The 23,162-nt window shown below is 42.3% G+C and overlaps 1 protein-coding gene across 2 annotated transcripts in view; it reads right to left on the bottom strand.

The window, feature by feature from the left end:
* The window catches only part of LOC309567792 (germ cell-specific gene 1-like protein), a 129,748-nt gene that overhangs the window by 40,701 nt on the left and 65,885 nt on the right, over positions 1 to 23,162 (bottom strand). For both annotated transcript variants that reach the window (XM_082273241.1, XM_082273242.1), the window contains exon 2: positions 7,204 to 7,994. In XM_082273241.1, coding sequence (XP_082129367.1) covers positions 7,204 to 7,528 — 325 coding nt within the window. In that variant the 5' untranslated portion in view covers positions 7,529 to 7,994. The remainder of the gene's footprint in view (positions 1 to 7,203; positions 7,995 to 23,162) is intronic.

Genomic DNA, 23,162 nt, shown 5'->3' with positions numbered 1-23,162 from the left:
AAATATTAATATTTCAAATCCTTGTTACAAATATTTATTCCTATCTCGAAAATGTATTTTTTTATTTAAATCAAATGAAATGTTTCTGAGTAAGTTCTGTGAGTATAGAATACATTTCCATTCTTGGCTCTCCCTTATTTCCAGACTGACTCCTATAACAAAAGTCTATTGTAAAATTGCCTCTTATCAAGCTGGGGGAAGGGGTGCCTACAATGCCACCCACAGCTCAAATTTTGGACAATTCAACAAGAATTGGTTGACATCTGAGCAGTGTATGACCAGCTTAAGGAGGGAAATCTATGCTAACATGAGAGAGACAGGTAAGGAAAATGACGGTAAGTATTAGACAACAGTTTCCCACGTTTCTGGCTTATCTCATGTCAGCATACTTAAGGGAAACATGGCAGAGAATTGAAACGGATATACTTCCCCATCTACCTTGGAATGGCAAGTAAAGGTGTCGGATCTACCTCAACTAGCTGCCCTGCACACAACAAAACCTTGGCACAGAACGTTCGAATTGCTGCCTCACCTCTGTTTTATGAGCCATCTTTTCTTAAGATGGTGGATGGCCTGAGGGTGATTTTTTTTCTGGGTGAGGCTGCTTTTATTTTTTATTTTTTTGGCCATCTATGCTGGACAAAATGTCTGACCAACTTCCTGGAGTCCCTTTTCCTTGCCAAGTACATTGACATCAGTTGGGCCAAATTCATTCTCCCTTATGTAGCCCTGTCATTCTCCCTTACCAATAGCTGATGAAGTCCCGCCTAGTGGGATGTAACGCGTGCGAAGGGGAGGGGCCGGTGACGTCACCCGCCACCCATTGCGGTCGAGACCGCTGTGTGTAATTCAATCTGCTAATCACATGCACTTGTATAGTGCTTTACAAGGTAATTTTTATGATTTTATGCTATGTTCAATAAAGTAATTTATTGCGGTAATGCACTATGTCCGGACCTTTGTTTTCCTATGGACCTGTGACCCGCTTTATGGACCTGTGCTCTGTTACCTGTGAGCCTTATTTTCTGATGAAGAGGAATACTGATCTGATCTATATTGGTGATATTCTTGGAGAAAGTTTTTATGTCTTACTAGCCCGTCTGGTGACACAGGGGCTAAGTGTGAGGTGAGAGGCTAATGAGACTGGGTGGAGGATTACCAGCACATTGAAGAGCACTGAATGTTTATATCTTCAGCATGCTTCACCATAATTTGCACCCGTGGACTGCTCTCCTCAATATCATCTTCATAATCCATATTTGATAGCGTTGCACTTTTTGTTATATACAGTATTTGTTATTGGGCCAAATTCATTGTTGTCAAAGCAGTTCTACAGAAGAAGACCCTTGCGGGTTGAATACTGGGAGGACTGACTCCAAGGCCAAAACAAATAGATAAGAAAACTACTACTCTTACTACAGCAAGAACCACCAAGCAAACTATTTAAGATAAACATTACACTGCTCCCTTCTCAATAGGGTATTTCTCATTAAATGGATTTACCACCCGCAAGGGAGCCTACAGGATAGTGTATACCTGGATGAGACGGTATGATGGAAAAAAGGACTTTTATGGACGGAATCTACAGTGTGCGGCCAGTCCCTGATTTTCTATGGATGAGAACGGTAGGGATACTTCTATATGTTTTTAAAAATAGTATCTATAAGGGATATCCAAGTCGATGTCCCTCCAAAGGGGGGAAATAGTTACTCTACTGTGGGGTTGTCCTAAGGGGTCAAAAGGGCTGAGCAGACCTATGCTGACATGGGGTAAGCAGTGGTGTATTTAGGTTTTGTGCTGCCCTAGGCCTGACTAAAATTGTGCAGCCCCTAATTTAAATATGACCCACCTCTTCCTGTAAATGCCACACCCCTTCCTGTTTATGATCCGTCCTGTCATCTGTAAACCACAGACCACAACCAGTCTATCAGTGCCCATCAGTCCAGCCTCATCAGTTCCCATAAATTCAGCTTCATCAGTGCAGCCTTATCAGTGCCCATCGGTGCAGCTTCATTACTGCCCATCAGTGCAGCCTCATCAGTGCAGCATATCAGGGCGGCCTCATCAGTAGCCATCAGTACAGCCCGATCAGTGGCCACCAGTGCAGCCTATCAGTGCCCATTAGTGCAGCCTATCAGTGCATCATATCAGTGACCATCAGTGCATCATATCAGTGCCGTCTCATCAGTGGCCATCAGTGAAGATTATTAGTGCCCATCAGTACTGACAGGTAGCAGTATGACCGCTTTATGGGGGTGCCAGAATGATTTGCCCCATAGGACTGGCAGTATACTAAAAGTGTAGCGCAAGCCCGTGGGGACCTTTTTCGTGGGGGAGTCAGGAGGAGGCTGTTTTTTTTCCATGTGGGGTGCAGCTTTTTTGCTGCCCCCCTGCAAAGTGATGCCCTAGGCCTGGGGCTTGTTGGCCTAGGCCAAGATACAGCACTGGGGGTAAATAAGGAATGGTTTGGTTAAAAAAAACTGTATTGACCTCTGCAAATGCTAGTTGCCTGGCTGTGATGGTGACTCCAATACTTTCTGAGACTCTGAGCTGGACAAAATATGCAGCTTAGGTGTTCTGACTTAATTTTCCGAATACTCGTGCCATGCTTAATTTGTAATCATACTAAATCCTGGGCAAAATAAATCCAAATTTCCCTTTCTATTATATCATCTGCTCTGTGAGTCTCTAGTAGCCTTATTTTGGACATATCATTATCCAGACAGTATGAACTATGTGGATATAATTCATTTTTTAATTTTTAGGCTTTACATTAAATTTGACAAACTAATCCGCATTTGATTAAAGGTCTGACTGGGACCATCAAAGAGCTCTATATTAGATACACGGGAGCCCTGTTCATATTTTCACCAAAGCTGTATTTAGTAATGCCTCTGGTTATGGATAGCTCATTGATATACTTCACACTATGTTAAGGAGAGAATCTCACAGCTGGCACATATCATAAGAGGTATGTGTGACATTAGCAATGCAATGCAAAGTAGTTTATGCTCAGACTTTAATATTTAGGTGAATCATAAAAATCCACACTTTACCTCCATAGGGTACACGTCAGCATTAAAAAATAACATTGTTTTTGCCCACCATTAACACAAACTACTGCCCCAAATTTCTCAGGAAGGGCAGCCTGGGCACATTATATCTGCCTACCTATTATTAGAGACTGCAGAGTCTATTGTTTTCAGTCAGATAGCTTTGCAATGCTTGCATACTTATTAATAAATTAGGTTTTTTTCCCATTTATATGAATAAGAAAGAAACATTTGCTGTAAATTAAAATAGAAAAATAGGCAAAATAAAAAACAATATTTAGAACCTGTTTTTTTAACCTAATTATAGTTCATATTTTATAGCAAACACCAGTCCCTGTGGAACTTCACTCTCTCAATCAACTTTGACTATTTTTAAACGTTATGCTGTTGGCATTAGTGAATCTATAGGAAAGTACATCATATTTACTTGTTTTAACCATTTTTTTTTTTTACATTTCTTCTGTTACTTCCTGGTTTCAATGCCCAGGCAACTGATGTCATATATCCCCGGAGACTTCAAGGGGGGGCTTTCTCAGCTACGGACATCCTTCTGCCTGCATGCCTGAGCTAAAGGCAGATGGATTCCAGGAGGTAAATGCTACATGACTCATGTGCCCTTACTCAAGATGGCCACAGCCAGAAATGCAAGGGGGGTATATTTCTAAATGATTTCCCAACAAAATAAAGCATGGAGACATGGATGGATGGGAGAGTTTAGTTTGAATATTAAAAATTAATTAAATAACATTTGTGGTTTGCGGTGCTCCGATGCAGCGTATTTCCACTTTAACAGTGTAATAAATATTTTCAATGCAATTTTGCCAGCCTGTGCAGCAACTGTAATCAAGCTGTGTGGTAATGTATATTAAGGAGCAAGGTTATCAGCTTTTTTTATCACTAATTACCCTTCCAATCACTGCCAATCAGTGATGCAAATGCACCCAGCTCCACCCACATGCATTGTGACTGACAGCATAGTGCTGTCGATATTGCATGTTTTGAAGAGTTAGGCAAGCCATACAGTGGGGATCGAAAGTTTGGGGACCCCAGGTAAAAATTTGTATTAATGTGCATAAAGAAGCCAAGGAAAGATGGAAAAATCTCCAAAAGGCATCAAATTACAGATTAGACATTCTTATAATATGTCACCAAAAGTTAGATTTTATTTCCATCATTGACACTTTCAAAATTACAGAAAACAAAAAAATGGTGTCTGCAAAAGTTTGGGCACCCTGCAGAATTTATAGCATGCACTGCCCCCTTTGCAAGGCTGAGACCTGCCAGTGTCATGGATTCTTCTCAATCTTTGTCTGGGAAGACCAGGTGATGTCAATCTCAAAGGTTTTAAATGCCCAGACTCATCTGACCTTGCCCCAACAATCAGCACCATGGGATCTTCTAAGCAGTTGTCTAGAAAACTGAAACTGAAAATAGTTGACGCTCACAAAGCTGGAGAAGGCTATAAGAAGATAGCAAAGCATTTTCAGATGTCAATATCCTCTGTTCGGAATGTAATTAAGAAATGGCAGTCATCAGGAACAGTGGAAGTTAAAGTAAGATCTGGGAGACCAAGAAAAATATCAGACAGAACAGCTCACAGGATTGTGAGAAAAACAATTCAAAACCCACGTTTGACTGCACGATCCCTCCAGAAAGATCTGGCAGACACAGGAGTTGTGGTACACTATTCCACTATAAAGAGATACTTGTACAAATATGGTCTTCATGGAAGAGTCATCAGAAGAAAAACTCTTCTATGTCCTCACCACAAAAATCAGCGTTTGAACTTTGCAAAATGAACATATAGACAAGCCTGATGCATTTTGGAAACAAGTTCTGTGGACCAATGAGGTTAAAATTTAACTTTTTGGCCGGAATGAGCAAAGGTACATTTGGAGAAGAAGGGGCACAGAATTTAATGAAAAGAACCTCTGTCCAACTGTTAAGCATGGGGGTGGATCAATCATACTTTGGGGTTGTATTGGAGCCAGTGGCGCAGGGAACACCTCACGAGTAGAAGGAAAAATGGATTCAATAACATTTCAGCAAATTTTGGATGGTAACTTGATGCCATCTGTGAAAAAGCTGAAGTTAAAGAGAGGATGGCTACTACAAATGGATAATGGTCCTAAACACACCTGAAAATCCACGGGGGATTACATCAAGAGGCGTAAACTGAAGGTTTTGCCATGGCCTTCACAATCTCCTGACCTCAACATAATTGAAAATCTATGGATAGACCTTAAAAGAGCAGTGCGTGACAGACAGCCCAGAAATCTCAAAGAACTGGAAGACTTTTGTAAGGAAGAAGGGGCAAAGATACCTCAAACAAGAATTGAAAGACTCTTGGCTGGCTACAAAAAGCATTTTCAAGCTGTGATACTTGCCAAAGGGGGCAGTACAAGATATTAATTCTGCAGAGTGCCCAAACTTTTGCAGACGCCATTTTTTGTTTTCTGTTATTTTGAAAGTGTAAATGATGGAAATAAAATCTAACTTTTGTTGACATATTATAAGAATGTCTAATCTGTAATTTGATGCCTTTTGGAGATGTTTCCATCTTTCCTTGGCTTCTTTATGCATATTAATACAAATTTTTACCTGGGGTGCCCAAACTTTCGATCCCCACTGTAGATGATACAGATTTCTTTACTGCCACAACAGGTTGCAGCCGCTAGTGATAATCAGTAAATCTGGCAGGCTGGATGTACCAAAGTTGATCGATCAAACGACAAACCACACATGGTTTGAATCTCGGGCTGGCTCCTGCTGAACCAGCCAAGATTCGAACCGTTTATGGCCTGCCTTAGATTGGTTCTGCATGGTGCCTTATGTCATTAGGACATCAGTCCCTCTTCCCAGCTCTAGAACAATAAACATGCACTAAGGACCAGGTAAGCTCACAATACTTTGCAAACAGTTCAGTTGTCTATTTGCCATCTCTCTATTATTTCTCCTCTATCATTTTTTTAATGCCTACTGTATTGCAATACACAATGAGCATCATGTTTAATACTCTCTTCAGAGGGCAACACCAGTGTAAAGTAGGTCTTACTGTCCAATCAACAGGTTTGGGGTGTGTTTTAACCCAATGATTTTGACCTAGTTGGGCTTCTGCTGCAGTGGAGCTTGGGATTTGGCTACGCTGTCTAGCAAGGGTGTCCAGCTGCACAGAGCTTCCAACCCTTTGATAGGTTATACAGTTCTCATTCATATACACTATATTGTCATAAGTATTGGGACACCTGACTTTACACACACATGGACTTTAATGGCATCCCAGTCTTAGTCTGTAAGGTTCAATATTGAGTTGGCCCACCCTGCAGCTATCAACTCTTCTGGAAAGGCTGTCCACAAGGTTAAGGAGTGTGCCTATGGGAATGTTTAACCATACTTCAAGAAGCGCATTTGTGAAGTCAGGCGCTGATGTTGAATAAGAAGGCCTGGCTCGCAGTCTCTGCTTTAAATCATCCCAAAGCTGTTCTATCAGATTGAGGTCAGGCCAGTCAAGTTTCTCCAGCCCAAACTCGCTCACCCAAGTCTTCATGGACCATGCTTTGTGCATAGGTCCAAATCATTTGGTGGAGGGGGGATTATGGTGTGGGGTTGGGCTTGGCCCCTTAGTTCCAGTGAAGGAAACTTTTAAGGTGTCAGCATACCACAACATTTTGGACAATTTCAGGCTCCTAACTTTGTGAGATAAGTTTGGGGTTGGCCCCTTCATGTTCCAGCATGACTGCACACCAGTGCACAAAGCAAGGGGTGGAAGAACTTGAGTCCTAACCTTTACCCGATAGAACACCTTTGGAATTAATTAGAACAGAGATTGCGAGCCAGGCCTTCTTGATCAACATCAGTGCCTGACCTCACAAATGTGCTTCTGGAAGAATGGTCAAACATTCCCATAGGCACATTCCTAAATCTTGTGGACAGCCTTCCCAGAAGAGTTGAAGCTGTTATAGCTGCAAAGGGTGGGCCAACTCAATATGAAACCCTACAGACTAAGATTGGGATGCCATTAAAGTTCATGTGCGTGTACAGGCAGGTGTCCCAATACTTTTGACAATCTAGTGTATTTCAGCTGTGTATTTAGTACATTGCCTGGAAAATTAGCTTTGAACATTATAACGTGAAAGGGTTCATTACTTACCCCCCTGGTGTTTTTCACAAGATAACCAGAAACCAGTGTGAAAGTACTTGAAGGCATACTTGTCCTCTCCTGTCTCCCAGTTATAGTGAACAACATTGTGATCCATCGTTCCGTTGACATCAGTTACATCGCTGTTTGTGGTGGTGCTGTTCATTGTCAGCATTTGGCAGTTCTTTTTCTTCACAGCCGATAGACAAGGTGGCTTCACCACTTTATGTGTCCCTTCGCACCAGTAACTGGTAAAAAAGGCCGTCACTGAGAAGCTGAGAGCCAGCAGATTCAGGATGACAGAAAGTAAAGATCTGTTTTTCCTGCTTAGTTCCATATTGATTTTGAAAGCGGTTTACTTTATGTCCAAAGTTACTTTTACCATTAAAAAGTATGCAGAAGGGTATATCTGGCTTGTCTTCTTTTATCATGTGTTAGCAGTTTTTTCTTTGTTAGTTTGTTGTTTCTTTTAGTAATATTATGCTGATTGTCATGTTCTCTTTAATAATTGCGCTTTTTTTTTTTTTTTTGTATTAGTAATCTGTTAATTTGATTGATATATATTCTGCAGTAATATTTTGATCGTAGTTGAAAAATGATGCTGTATATTCATTTGTTGTAAGGTATTAAAAATACAAAAAAGTATAGAGAATAAAAAAAGCAATTTTTATCTTGATGTAAAAAAATTGTGTCACACATCGATGTTAAACAGCTTGCCTTGAAGCCACGGTCATTCTGTGCTTTACAAATCCAGGTATTCAGCGTTTATAGGCGGTGAAAGTCCCAGCTAATATATTATCTTTCTGAAATAGATTCATATATAGAAAATAGTGTTTTAAATTAAAATACGTTGTATAAATACAGTTTTTTTTAAATCATAAATAACCATTAACATATAGGCACAGGCCATATTTGTTGTTGTAAGCAGTTCTAGATTTGCCAAAAGGGACCCAGGTTCTGGTGGCCCAGAATATTTTCCCCCAAATTGGTGAAAAAAGAATAATGTATATATAAAGCCAAAATGTTTTTTAATTTTTAAAAGAGTAGAGAATGGCCAAACCCTGTCAGGGTTGTTATTTTTATTTAAAATGTTTTGGAACATGTATTTTTAGCTTTTGTTACAAAATTTGTAATAAACAATGTTTGTTCTTAACTTTTTGTAATGTCTTTGATGGTACCTAGAAAGTCCAATTGCCTCAAAATTATTTCCCTTGTCAAATAATTAGCTGTTTGTCTGCATCAGGGAAGAGTTCTGCCCCCCACTCCCCCAAAAATACTGTAATTGCTGACTTTTACTATTAGGGTACTTACTTACCTGTCCAGGCATCCAGCGGTGTCCTCACCCGAGCCAATTCTCGAATTGGCTGTCCGGTGCTGCCGCCGCCATCTTTGCTGAGGGAAACCAGCAGTGACAGCCAGTTTCATACTGTGTATGTGCAAATCATGCTGTGCTTTCTCAATGGGCCGGCTGCGGTGGGGAAGGAGGAAGGGCCGAACGTCCAGCTTAATTCACCATGGCGAACTGAGCCAGGAGTGAGAGCGGGTACCTGTCAATACCAGATTCCAACTCCCCTCCAAAAGGTGCCAAATGTGGCAGCGGAGTTGGGGAGGAAGCAGATAAGCAGAAAACAAAAACAAAACAGCAAAAGAAGTAAGAGGAAATCTCTTCAAAAAAAGGGGAAATTTCCTCTCAGACAATAGTCACTGAAATAATAACTCCCCATCGCTGACAATGCTAAAATTTTGTATGGAATCATCACTTTCTTTACCAGATACAATGCACATCAAAACAAATGAGGGAGGTTAATGAATGGGGAGGCAAAAAAACAATAAATATCTTACTGGGGTTTTAATACTTCCCTCTGTACAACAGAACCTAGACTGGTGGAGGGAGAAGCAGCACATGGAGCCAATCAGTTGTGTTGCAAAGCAAAGAGCATGCTGATAGGAGAAGAGAAGTGAGTGTCAGAGAGATGAGCCTATCATTCTGCTGCTTCTCATTCCACTGCCCACTCATAGGCTGGAGGGTAGGGCAGGGTAAACAGCTCCCATATATGTATTTTATTTTTGTATGTATTTACCTGTAATTCAACTTTTGGGTGCCAAAGTGTTTTGTTTTATAAAGCAAACAGTAATGGGCAAAGTGATGTATTTCAGTCAGCAATAATTATTCTTTGCTCTGACTTTATTATGAACAATGCATATCACCATATACTACATATGTTACCTTACCCCATATATATATACTAATGTAAAACATTATATGGAAACTGGAAGAATAACATTAGCAGCGCTGTAAAATTTCCTTGTTCCTAAAAAGCTTCTTAAGACAAAATTGGCAAAGAAACATATAGTCCTATAATGTCCATTCTTTCATCGGTGTTCTGATGTATCAAGGCTCGCACCATGCACCTTCACCATACCTCTCGTGCTCCCCTTTAAGGTAATGGACACTCACCAGAAATACGGTACACTGCGCATTTAATTAAGCAACTCAATTAGGTTTCAGCCTCCAGTCCTTCATGAACCTCCTGGGCGAACTTTAAAGAGTTCCGGCCTCAGAAACATTTTTTAGATAAAAATACCCCCGGGACAGTCAGTGCTAGTGCATTTCAGAATGGATAGCCTCTGAACTGTCCCAGGTTGCACTTACCTTTTAGAAGAAATACTCACCTTGAAAATTTCTTCTCCAGCGCTGCTATCTCAGGTGTGGGCACCTGAAGCCAGGGGGTCCTCTTCGGTGTCCTCTTCGTTCCCAGAATGCCCTGCACCGGCTCCGCTCGTCACTTCCGGTGCAGGCGCGTCATCCCTGCACAACTTCTGGGCATGCCCAGAAGCTGTTTAGCAAGGAATGATGCACCTGCACAGGAAGTGACGAGCGGAGCCGGTGCAGGCGCATTGACTCTTGGGAGCGATGACGTTCAGCTCCCAGGAGTCAATGCAAGCAGGAAGTCACGGCAGGAGGAAGAGGAAGGAAGGTAAGTATATTTTCTTCAATAACAAGGTAAGTAAATGAAAAAAAAAAATCTGGATTATCCATTACTTTTTTAGGTGATTTTCAGCAAGCGGATGGCCCAAAGTGGTTTTTGAGGCCGGAACTCCTCTTTAAATCCTCTGTTATATGATCCCCTTAATCACTTTTAAGTTGCCACTCCAAGTTTGGGTTCTATATTCATTCCACAAATGAAGCTCCCATGAGATGATTAGGAAAAAAAGGGGACTGATAGTGTAATATTGCTGAAAAACATTTATTGCATATAAAATGGTGCCCCTTCTCCCCGCTTACATGGATAAAACAACCTCCAAGCACAAAAGAACAGAACATCTCAGTAAATCCCTCGAATCAGACAACAAAAACTCAGATTGGTACAGCTGTACCGCTCTCACCGCTTGTCCTACCCGATTTCCGGTAGGTTGGGTTGCTTAATTAAAGGTGCAGTGTACTGTATTTCTGGTGAGTGTCTATTATCTTAACCACTTCCATACAGGGCAGTTACACCCCCTTCCTGCCCAGACCAATTTTCAGCTTTCAGCGCTCTCACGCTTTGAATAATTACTCAGTCATGCAACGCTGTACTCAATCAATTTTTTTATCATGTTTTTCACACAAACAGAGCTTTCTTTTGGTATTGTTTAATCACCACTTGGTTTTTTATTTTTGGTGATATAAGTGAAAAAAGAGCAAAAATTTTGAGGAAAAAAAAAAACATTTTGTTTCTATTATAAAACTTTGCAAATTAGTAATAAGTAAAATAAATAAATAAATAAATGCACATTTTTAGAACCTGCAAAAAAATATGCATTTATTATTTTCTTTGTAAACAGTAAATTTAGCCCTTAAATCTTACACAGTAAATGATCTTCAGAGACACTTTACATGATTCACCACCACCATTTCAGGATATTTGCAATGTTCGTGTATAATCTGTAATTTTAAAGTTAGAGACAATAATTACCGACCATAAAGAATTGGTGTGGAACTGTATCAGGATAATATCTAAAATGTGTAGAGAACAAAATATTCATTTTCTGGTACTTGGGTAGCTTTCAAACGATGATTTCCTAGTGACCAAATTATTAAAATAACATTTTAAAAGGCATTTTCCACCCCAAGTTTTATTGTTTGAAACCAAGAAATGTTTGTGGTTGAAAGCTGATGGAAACCAACAAAACATTGCTTTATTTCTTAGGTAGAAGAGGATCAAGGGGGCAAGGCTGACCTGCTATAAACTGACATGGGCATAAGCCAGGAAAAGAAAATGACAGTATTTGGTAGCAACTTTCTGTCATGTTGATGTATACGTTGCTTTAATGTCAAATTTTATGCCTCTATTTTATATATTCAACTAAATCACACCAGCAAGGTGTATCTACAGACACTTCGTGTTCTAAGCCAGACTGACTCAACCGGGGTTCCTGCAGAGGTTGATTGGGGTTCCTTGAACAATTTCTGCTTCTCATATAGGTAACCAATAAAGTCAATTATCTTTTAAAATATCTGAAAGGGTGTCATTCTACCCACTGCCTGGAAATCTAAGGCACATTCCTTCCACTATGCATCACATTAATGTACAATGAGGTGTAGATACAGTAATTATTATCAGGGGTTCCCTGTTACCTGAAAGTTACTTCAAGGGTTCCTCCGTGTTAGAAAGGGGTCTACAGCAGGGATCCTCAAACTAAGGCCCTCCAGCTGTTGCAGAACTACACATCCCATGAGGCATTGTAAAACTCTGACATTCACAGACATGATTAGGGATGATGGGAATTGTAGTTCCTGAACAACTGGAGGGCCATAGTTTGAAGACCCCTGGTCTACAGGATGTGGACAGCACAGGGAGATATAAAATATACACTGTAAAGGAAAAATGTAGTTTTGTAACCAAAAAATGAAATACAATTCTGTTTCACTTACTGTGCTTCACAAAACTAAGAATTATTTTGTAAGAGTTTAGTTCTACTTTAAGACATATAAGACTCAAGAAAGAACAAAAGAAAGCAGAGATTATTGGTAATGCTCTGGGCTCATTTGCACTGTGGAAAAGGCACATTATACTGACACAAGAGGAGACTAAAGAATTACTTTGGACTACCACAATAGCATTGTGGTAGTCCAAATTAATTCTTTAGTATCCTGTAAAAGCTACTTGAGAGTTATACTCAGATCTGAAAGTAAAGCATATTTCATATATGAAACCCATGCATTCTCTAATTGCGTTTGAATGGCAGAGTCCCTAAATCTTCCAAAAGAAGATACTCTTTTAATGATCTAAAACTGAAAAATGGGCCACATGCCAAAAACTAGATGTGGCTTTACTCAAATGATTCAAGCACTCGGATTTACTATTTGAAATCAGTGGAGTGCTTAAAGATTCAGTGGGGTTGATTTACTAAAGGAATAGAGCATTGCCAGTTTGCAACATGAGTTTTCATTTGCAATGGAAATTTTCACTTAGCTTAGTAAATGTGGTAAATACTCACTTTGCAAAAAATAGAAGGAACATAAATAAAAACAGGATTTTTGCTTGAATGATTGGATGACTGATGCCAACACAGCTCGATCCCATTCACTAAACTAAGGAAAAATTGCCTTGCCAGGAGAAAACAACCTATACACCATGGGTGTCCAACCTTTTGGCTTCTCTGGGCCATATTGAGTGTAAAGAAATTTTCTTGGGCCACATATGCATATAAAATATATACTATAGTTAAGGTATATAAGTAATAAAATGCCGCCGCGCCCTGTGCACTAATTTAACACAACTAGAGGATGATCAGATGAAATGGAATCGGTATACAGAGGTTTACTTCTTCTGAGAGATAATAAAGGAACACTCTAACCACAATGACCACTTCAGTGATTTGAAGTGGTCATGGTGGTAGGAGTCAGAAACACTGCACATGCTCGCCTCCCCCCCCCCCCCCTCCTCTCCGAGGCAGCCTCTGCCTACCGTTAGTTGGCAGCTGCTGTGGCCGTGCCCCCGACCCGACTTCCTTCCTCCCCCAGCAAAAAAAAAAATTATCAGGGGGCAGTGGGCCGCAGGTTGGATATGCCTGATATACACCATTAGTAAATCAACCCAATTGTATAAAAGATTAGAAGTTCCCTCAGGAACCTAAAAAGCTTCCACAATATAATTCACATTTATCATAGTGTTAAATATATGGCTGGGTCATCCATATCTGGCTTATGCAGCCAATGACCACAACCTTTATGATGGCACCCCAATGGACACAGACTTTGGAATCAATCCTACACTGTGTACAGCCATACTTCCTCTGAATGATCCACAGAGGCATCATTTCTAAGATCTACATTCTCTTTACTGTTTGATGGCACTTTCTCTCAGTGGCTAACCTTGATGGCATTTTATGTAAAGCTCCCGAAGATCAATACATCTTCCCTCCTTCCAGGAAGAAGCCTTTCAGAGTAAAGACATTTTTTATGGCCCAAGAAGAGAGAAATGGTGATAAGAAAGGAGTGGATAAGAAGTTGCAGCTTCAAGAGGGAAAGAGAGCCAGCGGTTTCCCTTTGATCTAGAGTCTGCCTACAATCATCCAAATCCTTGCAATTACATCAGATGCTCAGTGGGATGTCAGCTAGCCAAGTTTTCCCCTTGATGAGATCAGATAGCTTTAAATTTGCATGCTGATCATGAAGGGATACAAAGTAGAACACCTCTTCACAAATGCCAAATGAATCCAGAGCAGTCTTAAAAAATGTCAATAATGATTGCAAACTTCACTTCTCTCCTTTTAACAACAAGTAATCGGAAGTTCTTGTACTAGAAAGGGAAGGAGGTTTTTTAGCAATTCTCTTTCTAAAGGAAAAACTATTTCTCCATGCCATATCACAACCATTATTGGTTTACAAAATTTCCAAGAGAGAAATAATTTAATTTGCTATCAATACAATCAAAAAATATGAATTCATATAGTTATTTATAGACACTCACATTTCCAAATATACTTAGAGCGGCAATCTGCCACTGGTTTGTACATCTTTAGCTCCTGGAATTACGCTTTGACCTCTCAGAAGCTGAAGGTCCTCACACACATTATGTGTGGTTAGAAGTGGTGTTTTAACAGTGATAACAGGAACACATGCAACAGAACAGGATTGTTTTCCAGCTCATAAAGCTGTGCTGGAATGTCAATGAGTTGCCAGTCTAGTTGCCTGATAGAAGCAAGGCGTTAAAGGATTTTGTGCAACTCAAACTTTCAAAATATTGCCAAATTCCCTTATAGTTAGACTCTATTTGCCCAACATTCCTTGTCCCCCCCCCCCCCCCCCTAGAATTGCACTGGATATTTTGAAATTGCCAACCCATTTAGCAGGGTTTGCTTTTCCTAATTTCTGTTTATATTACTTAGCATCGGATTTAGTTCATATTCATGATTGGCTACACCCTACCTCAGCTAATGCTTGCACGACCACCGAGGCAGCTATTGCTTCCTCTTTAGAGACATTTATAGGTGCCAAATACCTTCCGGTAGTGGCACTGACATGCTGTGGACGTCTCTCCCACTTTTCCTTACTGTAGTGACCCATATAGCTCAGGCCACTTGGTTAACCTCACACAACAATCCCTTATGGTTCAATCCGACTTTGAGAGAGCTGTACTGCTTGCCAGAACCGCAAAGGTGGCTGTCTAGGGGGATTAAACATTTTTGTCCTCTCTTCACACTGCAGTGATGTATTTAGGTTTTGTGCTGCCCTAGGCCTGACTAAACTCGTGCACCCCCTAATTTAAATATGACCCACCCCTTCCTGGCAAGGCCACACCCCTTCCTGTTTAAGACCCCCTGTCATCTGCAAACCACACCTCTTCCTCTTAAGGCTTCACCAATGCTGTGGCTGATGTGAATGGACCCTAAGCTGTGTTGAGAGGCTTTTGCTTGCTTCATGTAGGTTTTCCATAACTATGCAAGTCTATTGGAATGCAAAATCTGCATAAAGCAAATGGTAAATACAAGTCAGAAGGAGGTCAAGTTCACCTGTGAATTCTGAATGATCACTGAAACATCTGAAACTGATGTCAGAACAAATGTCATTGCCAAGTGATAACAAAAGCACTTCAAGTGGTGGAAGTGCTTGTATTCACCTGCTAAAATACCGCTAAATTACATCACATTGGGCCAGCAGACAGGGTTGGGCTAAATTCATGTTTGTGGATTATTGGACATACAATGCTGATCTGACAACACAGGTACCGTTCTTAGCTGTCAGTGCCACTTATCCCGGGAGGAACACTGGGGATGGGGACTTGCCCAACTACAGTTCCATTTGAAGGTGGTCATGTGACATTCACAAATCAGTTTAATAGTCAAAGCATTAGGACTCAATCAGGCTAAAAATGACCCCAAAATTTGTCAACACAAAGACTAAAAGATCTTTTACCTGTGTATGTTTAATTGCAATACATTTTGCTAAATAAAATAGGATTAACTGGCATTAAGATGTTCCAACAGAGAAAAACCTAAGACAAATCAGCAGGTTGCAAAAACCATGAGCAAAAAAAGTATATGTTCCAGCTTTACTTCTCATCCAGAAATCCCGGTATGCCGCAGAGATGGGTAGGTGGAGCATTAGGCTGCTAAGACCTGTTGCCGGTGCCACACTTACTAGTATTGGCAGCCTACAGTTTTATTATGTGTGTTGTGGAAATTTTGATAGACATATTCTTTAGTTTAAATAGTCATGATGTCTCCCAGTGTCGGTTTTACTGATAATCGCTATTCACAGCGATTATCACTTTAACTGTCATTGTAGGAAAGACTTGCTGGTGAAAATCTTATGGTCACTATCAAAATTGGTTTATATATATGAATCATGTTTGATGGAAACCCACCAACAGGTAATGGAATGCATGTTTATGGATTGACATGAATGAACAATGAAAAGCCATGTGCTTCCTGGCAGTTTAGTCTTTTGTTCACTCATGTCCATCTATGGGCGTGTACTCCACAGCTTCTATTGTGCTTTTTGAATGTATACGTATCTGTGATTGGTGGCCATGAAGCCACTCCCTGTAACTCACTTACTTGCTGTAAATAAACAAGCCCTGCTCAGAACACATCAGAAGACAGAAGGAGGCACACACACACTCACACTCTCACACACACACACACACACACACACACACATAGACACACACACACACACACACAAGCTCACATAACAGCTCACATAACAGCAGCTAACACATCATTCATCCATGAAGAGACACATAAACTCTCACACACAAACACTAGCTCTTATACACAAATGCACACACATACATATCCAATGGAGAGAGACCTGGCAGATGGCATCGAAATGACCCAGCGCGTTTGTTCCTTTCTTTATCGCCGAGTGCTTGGTAAATCGTTATGTAAAAGAGCGGAGCACTTGTACTTTTCAGTACAAGCCCTTTTAAATTCCACGACATATGGCGAGCTTGGTAGCCCTAACAGTTCCTAGCTTCACAGCGGAAAACAGGAGGGAAGTGAGTCCAGTTTGTTACAACAAAAAAGCCGGCTTTTGTGGTAAGACACTTCATTTCAGTTTTTGAAAATTTGTTGTTCTAAACCAAGGCTTACTTTCTTTGTCCGCTGTGGAAGTTAGAAACAAAAGCTTAGCAAAAGAACCTTTTCATTTGCAGCGTTCGCTCTTTTATATAACGATGGGGTTATTTCTATTAATATTTGTGGCTAGGGATCAGGTCTGTTAGTTTCTCAGTTAATACATCCTGGGGTTGTGATATATGTGTTAAATATTACCTTGTAACATCTGTTGTAATATCAGCTTTGTTCGATGAGATAACAATATATTATCGATCGATTGTTGGTTGGGGCGGCAGATTGGTTGGTGTGTATGCTGGATTGGTTTTTGGCGGGAACTCGTTTATTAGTGAAACTGGGTTTTTGCTTTGGACTCTGATGTTTGAATTGAGCATATAGCAGACAGTTTTGGACTGAGTTTCTGTTTTTAAGTAGCAGATTGTATTGTGCAGCCCCAAAACCAGCATTTCCACCAGGATAGCTATTGTCTCTGAATACAGCTGTAAAACCTGTTTTTCCTGTCTTTTGTTGTTGTGTACAAAGAAGCACATGGTTGCTCAAACTCTTTGTTTTGTGCAACTCTTTTGTGTGGGCCATGTGCTCGGATGGCAGCCATTTTGTGATGTCATTTCCTTTGTGTGGACCATGTGCTTGGCAGCTATTTTGTTAAATGGAGTTGAGACTCATGTGGCTGAAATGCTATTTTGAGCTTTAAAACATTTTTCTCTTTTTTGGTAGTTTTAAATGGCAACTTTGTGATGTTATTTTTGCACTGTATTTCAGTTTAAAAGTAATGTTTTTTTCATTTTAATTGAAATCTGGCATCTAGGCAGTTGTTTTTCTAGCTAGCTTTGTTCATCTTTTTGTTCATATTTAGCACAGATATATACATATCCAACCCATCAGTTTTTGTTTTTTTGTGTTTTTGTCTGTTTTTCAGGGGTAACTATTTTTTGTTTTGTAAGTTTTTGGTTAAGCTGTTTTTGTGGTGTATTTTGTCTCATTTTTGTTGTAACTAAGTTTTTTCCAATGATAAGAGTACATTGTGGAGTGACTGATATTGGATTCAGTTTTCAGGGTTGTTTTGTGCTGAGTAGAAGTTGTTTCTCACAGAGGTAGTTTTCGGTACTGCAGGTTGGATTTTAGGTAGAGAAGTTATATCTTCCAGTGTGCAATCAGTAACCGGCATCTTAATTTAAATTTTTAATGCAACATCAAGGAATAGACTGAAGCCAAGGTTTGTATAGGGAGGACTTTCATTGTACTTTCGGGGGTTGTTTGGCTGCACGGGTTAGGTGGAAACGAGCGTGTGTACTTTGAGCCGTCTACGTGAAACGGGTGATTGCGACACGCTTGTTTCAGCCTTCAACGTGTGAGGAGTAGATACCGAAACCCGCCCCACATTTGGCCGTGTATAATAATCGGAGTTGGGGAGCGAGTGGGGGTTGATGAGCTGTATAGCCGTACGAAGCCACTGGGTTGAAGTCTTCTAGCTGACCGGCGCAGGGCCGTGTAAATTAACCGGAGTCCGGAAGCAGGCCAACACTGTCAAAGTTGGCACCTAGCAGTGTTGCTCCTAAACCAGGTGCAAGGAAGCGATTCGAATCGGCATGGTTAATGGTTTATCCATGCAATGGGGGGTAACGCAGGTCCCCCAGGCTAGCCAAACAACTTTCGCGGTACATGAAGTCTGAGTTTGGGGCTCGGGCCATGAGACCCCTCAGGAAGGGGAATAACCAAGGGAAACAGTTGGTACATCCCTTTGGAAGGTGTTTTTGATGTCTGGAGATGCGAGGAGTTCATTATTGAATTCAGAACTAGGCTCCAGGCAACACAGATGCTAAGTGTAGCGCAATTGTGGCTTCAGAGATCTATTATGGTCAATCAGCAAGGTGTGCATGAGGAGGGTTCAGTCCGGAAGAACCGCATTATGTACGCTTGGCCTGATGAGATAGCCGAGTACAGCGATCTGGTGAGAGAAGTGGAGGAAGCTCTTCCTGGGCTAACTTTACCAAGATGAGCCAGATCCGCTGACACTGAACCTGTCTCTGCACTTTAATCTCCGTTTTCTTCAGTTCACGGTGCAGACTTTGGTACTGGTAACGCCCTCCCACCTCACAGTGTCTCTTATCTCTCAACAGCCTATCGTAACAGCTGAACCCTCTCCTTCTAACACTGTGGCAAACTAGAAGTTCTTTTAACAGGTCTGCTATGGATGTGGAAAGTCAGGGTACATCAGGCATAATTGTCCCACCAACCCGGCTGGTCCGTGGGGTAAGTGGCAATTTATTCCGGAGGATCCGGAAAATTCAAAGGTAGGTATGGTCAGAAACGACTATGACTTATCATAGGGCATTGATAAACCGGTGTCAGCTCACATCCTAGAGGAATTAAAATATCCCCTCCCTTGCCTCGCTGACACCGATGCAGCCAACACGGTTTTAAGATCTCAAAAACCTAGAGGCAAGGTTCCCCTTCCAGGGAAGACAACTCCCACTGTAGTTCTCACAGGCCAGACAGTGTCAGTGACTGAACCTCTCCATTGCAGGCTAGGCCAGCTTTGCAAGGAGAAGCTTGTTTTTTTTAGGTCATTGCATTTCTCTAGGTACCCAACATCTAACCACTCAGAGAATACAGACATTGAAGGACCCCCAAAGTCCTCGTAACCTTAAACGATGCACTATTTTGGAACCCTGCGTCTCTTCTTCCTGTTAAGGATGAAGAGAAGGGGGGAGAAGGCCGTGCAGAAAAATGGTAATTTTCAAAACTTTATCTCACTCTCTTTCTTTTTCTCTCTCTCTCTCTTTTTCTCTTTCTCTCTCTCTCTCTCTCTCTCTCTCTCTCTCTCTCATCAATTTCCAACTTTAGTAGGGACAACATGATTGTCTTTCTTTGATGGAGTGGCAATCAGCGGCTGTCAGTCCAGTGAATGAGACCCCCATTTGTCGATGGTTCCAGGTACTACACCCCAGATGGTAAGACATAGAGATCAGGGGATCAATTTCTATACAGATTCGAGATACGCTTTTTGGACTGGCACATGATTGTGGTCCTGTCTGGAAGGCAAGAGGGTTCTTGACTAGTTTGGGGAGGTCGGTGAAACGTGCGGGGTTAATAGAGCTGTTCATTGCCTTTTGCTTGCCACATGTGATAACCATTCTGAAGGTAAAGTCTCATACTACTGAGACGACTATGGAAGCCAATGGAAATGCCTTGGCAGATAGAGCTGCTAAGGAAGGTGCCCTGAGCCCGGTGACAGAGACCCTAATGCTAGCCATCCCCTCTGATGTGTTAAAAAGCTGCAGTCCCAAGCGGAAGTGCAGGAAAAGAGGAGATGGATGGTTTTGGGGACTACACAGGGTCCAGATGACATCTGGGGTCTTGATGGTAAATGGTGTTTACCCAGATCCCTTTTTCCAATGATGGCCCACTCGACTCATTACCTTGGGCACCAGTCAAAGATGGTTATGTGCGCATAGGTGGAGGAGCATTGGATTGGCCCTGGCTTTACTACCGCAGCCGAGAAGGCACCCACCCAAACCGGAATATCCCTTTTAGCGCATTCAGATAGACTATATCACTTTGCCGGGGAACGAGCATGTCTTGGTCTGTCCGGATATGTTTTCTGGGTGTCCAGAGGCTTGGTCTGTGCACAATGCCATTGCCACTGCCACCACGAAAAAGATCCTGTCTGAGATAGTTTGTCGCAAGGGGGCTGCCTGGAACGATCGAGTCAGATCGCGGATCACACTTCACTGGTCAGATCTTTTTAGAGGTATGTACGGTGCTTCAGGGATTAGCGGTAAGGTTGAACGGCTGAATAGAAAGAGCCACGGCTCAAATGTTTTCTCATTGCTCTTTACCCCAACAGGAATGTCCCATGGGTTATCACCCTACAAAGTTTTGTTCGGGAGTCAACCAGAGCCTGGATTGTGCTTTCCTCAGCAGCTGTCATTTTTACATTCCCAGCTGACGGGGTGGGTGCAGTCCTGACAACGGGAGCTCCAAAAGGTCCATCATAGGGTTCGGGAGTCTCTCCCGGACCCTGACACGATAACCGGTGTACATTCTGTCCAAGCAGGTGACTGATTAAACGTCAAGGGACGGGATTGGAGCGGAGGAATTACCAGGTTCAGCTGACAACGCCGACTTCCTTGAGGTTCTGGATCCATGCCAACCACTGCAAAAAGCTGCTCAACTCCATCCAAGAATGATAATGAGGAGTATCGGTTTTATATTTACATATTTAGCAAGTGTGTTTTAGCAAGGGTAATGCATTTTCAGCTGGCCAAGACGGCAAACAGGTCTAATGGCTGGGTGTGCTCCAAACCCCCACCTAGCTATTACACCCCAGCAATGGCAGACATTCGTATCATCATGAAGACAACCAAGAGACACTTTTCCACAGAATTTAATGACACGTTCCTAGAGGGTAACATCAATTTTAGTTTTAATGTTAGCTCTGGCTCCTGTTCTTTTCTGGTCAATACAATTTGGGTATCGGACAATCAGGTAGTCCACGGCTGGGCTTTAATTTCAGTTTCGGCACCGGAACTAAATTCGTAGGATCCACGACCTGTGAGACAGGTATAACGGTCAACCTCACCAATGAAACTCCGGGTGTTTTTACTGTAGGAGAAAATGGGACTAGATTCTCTGTTAGCTTCCAAGGGGGGTTTCTGTAGGGGAAGACTGCTGTTCCGGCATAGCAATAGCAGTGATAAGGTCCAAGCCCATATGGATAAGGTAACTTCATTGCAAGGCAGAGCCAGAGCTATAGCTAACGAGGTGTCAGGAAAGCTCTGGCAGAGGATTAGTTAAACCCACAGGCTAATCCTGGCTCCACCCTTCTCATCAAGGAACAGCATTATTTAAGCTGGATCAGAACACAGGTTCAGTGCTGTCTCGTCTTCAGCTTCCCCTGTTTGTTCCTGCATCTGCTACCTGTCTCCTGTGAAATACCAACCCGGCTTGCTTTTGACCACCCCTGCCTTCTGCCTGCATCGACCTCGGCTTGACCTTGACCATCCTTCTGCTCCAACGATTTAATCTGATCTGCTCTTCCTGTGTATGACCTGGCTTGTTTAACTCTGCTTACTTTCAGTTCCTGGAAGCTCCCAGTCACACCCGCTGCCTTCTCTCCACTGGAGTTCTGTGGCCACCTGACATCCTACTCTGCTATTAACCAGCACCAGCACGCCATCAGGCACTCGTGCGACTTTGTACTCCTGCGCCTCCTGTTTACACTACCAGGGGCCCCGAGTCAGAGGTGTAAGAGAGGCCTTCCTCAGCATATTCAGGCTCCACCCGCCAGGTACGTGATAGTACGAGACAGCCATGTCTGAGCCTGAGCGAGGAACCTCTCCCATGGATGAACTTTGCCAACACCTGGCTGGCCTTACACAGGCCGTGAAGAGCTTACAGGAAGGTTATGTTCAACTGGAGGAACGGGTCCTATCCCTCTCCTCTACTACCTCCGCTCCCAGTGCTGCTTCCTCATCCTCCACCGGAAACCCTGCACCTCCATCAGTTGTGATGTTACCTCCAGAACCCAGAGTGCCTATCCCAGAAAGATTCTCTGGTGACCGCAGCAAATTTAGAGCCTTCCGCACTGCTTGTGAACTGTACTTTGCCCTACAGCCTCGCACCTTTTCATTGGAAACCACAAAGGTTGGATTCGTGGTTTCCTTGCTACTGGGTGAGCCCCAGTCATGGGCCCACCGCCTATTGGAACAGAAGGCTGCTTCCCTTAATACTCTATCCTCCTTCTTTGAGGACATGGCCCAGATTTATGAAGACCCTCAACGCACCGCCACTGCAGAAACTGCGCTTTATTCTCTCCAACAAGGCCGCAGAATGGTCGAGGACTATGTCTCTGATTTCAGACGTTGGAGTGCAGATACAAATTGGAATAACGCAGCTCTCCGTTACCAGTTTCGTATGGGACTCTCAGAATCCCTAAAGGATGAACTTGCCAGAGTTGGAGTGCCACATTCCCTGGACGATCTCATCAAGCTCTCTATTCAGATCGATCGGAGGTTAAGGGAGCGCAGGTCTGAGAGGTCTACCGGAGTTTATCGCCCTGTATGGATGCTTCCTCGGGTCCCCAGTCCTCCTGGTCCCGCTCTCGTTGAGAATTCAGGATCTGCTGGTGATTTTGCTGAACCTATGCAGCTCGGCCTACTCCGTCCCTCGCTCACCCAGGAAGAACGCCAACGCAGGCGTCTGAATAATCTGTGTATGTACTGCGGGGAACCAGGTCATTACGTGAGGAACTGTCCTGCCAAACTCCGTAAGTGCCTGTCTATCTCCTCTCCCAGGCCTTTCACTCAGCTTAACAACTCTTCTCATCTAAATATCTCTGTTCTATTACAGTTCCCAGGAAGAGTTATTCAGGTTCCAGCTATCATTGACTCAGGAGCCTGTAG

This window comes from Pelophylax lessonae (genome assembly GCF_965119305.1).
Source record: "Pelophylax lessonae genome assembly, chromosome: 12".
NCBI classification, from domain to species: Eukaryota; Metazoa; Chordata; class Amphibia; order Anura; family Ranidae; genus Pelophylax; species Pelophylax lessonae.
Note: the sequence above shows the minus strand (reverse complement) of the source record. Positions and strands in the feature narration are given on the sequence as shown.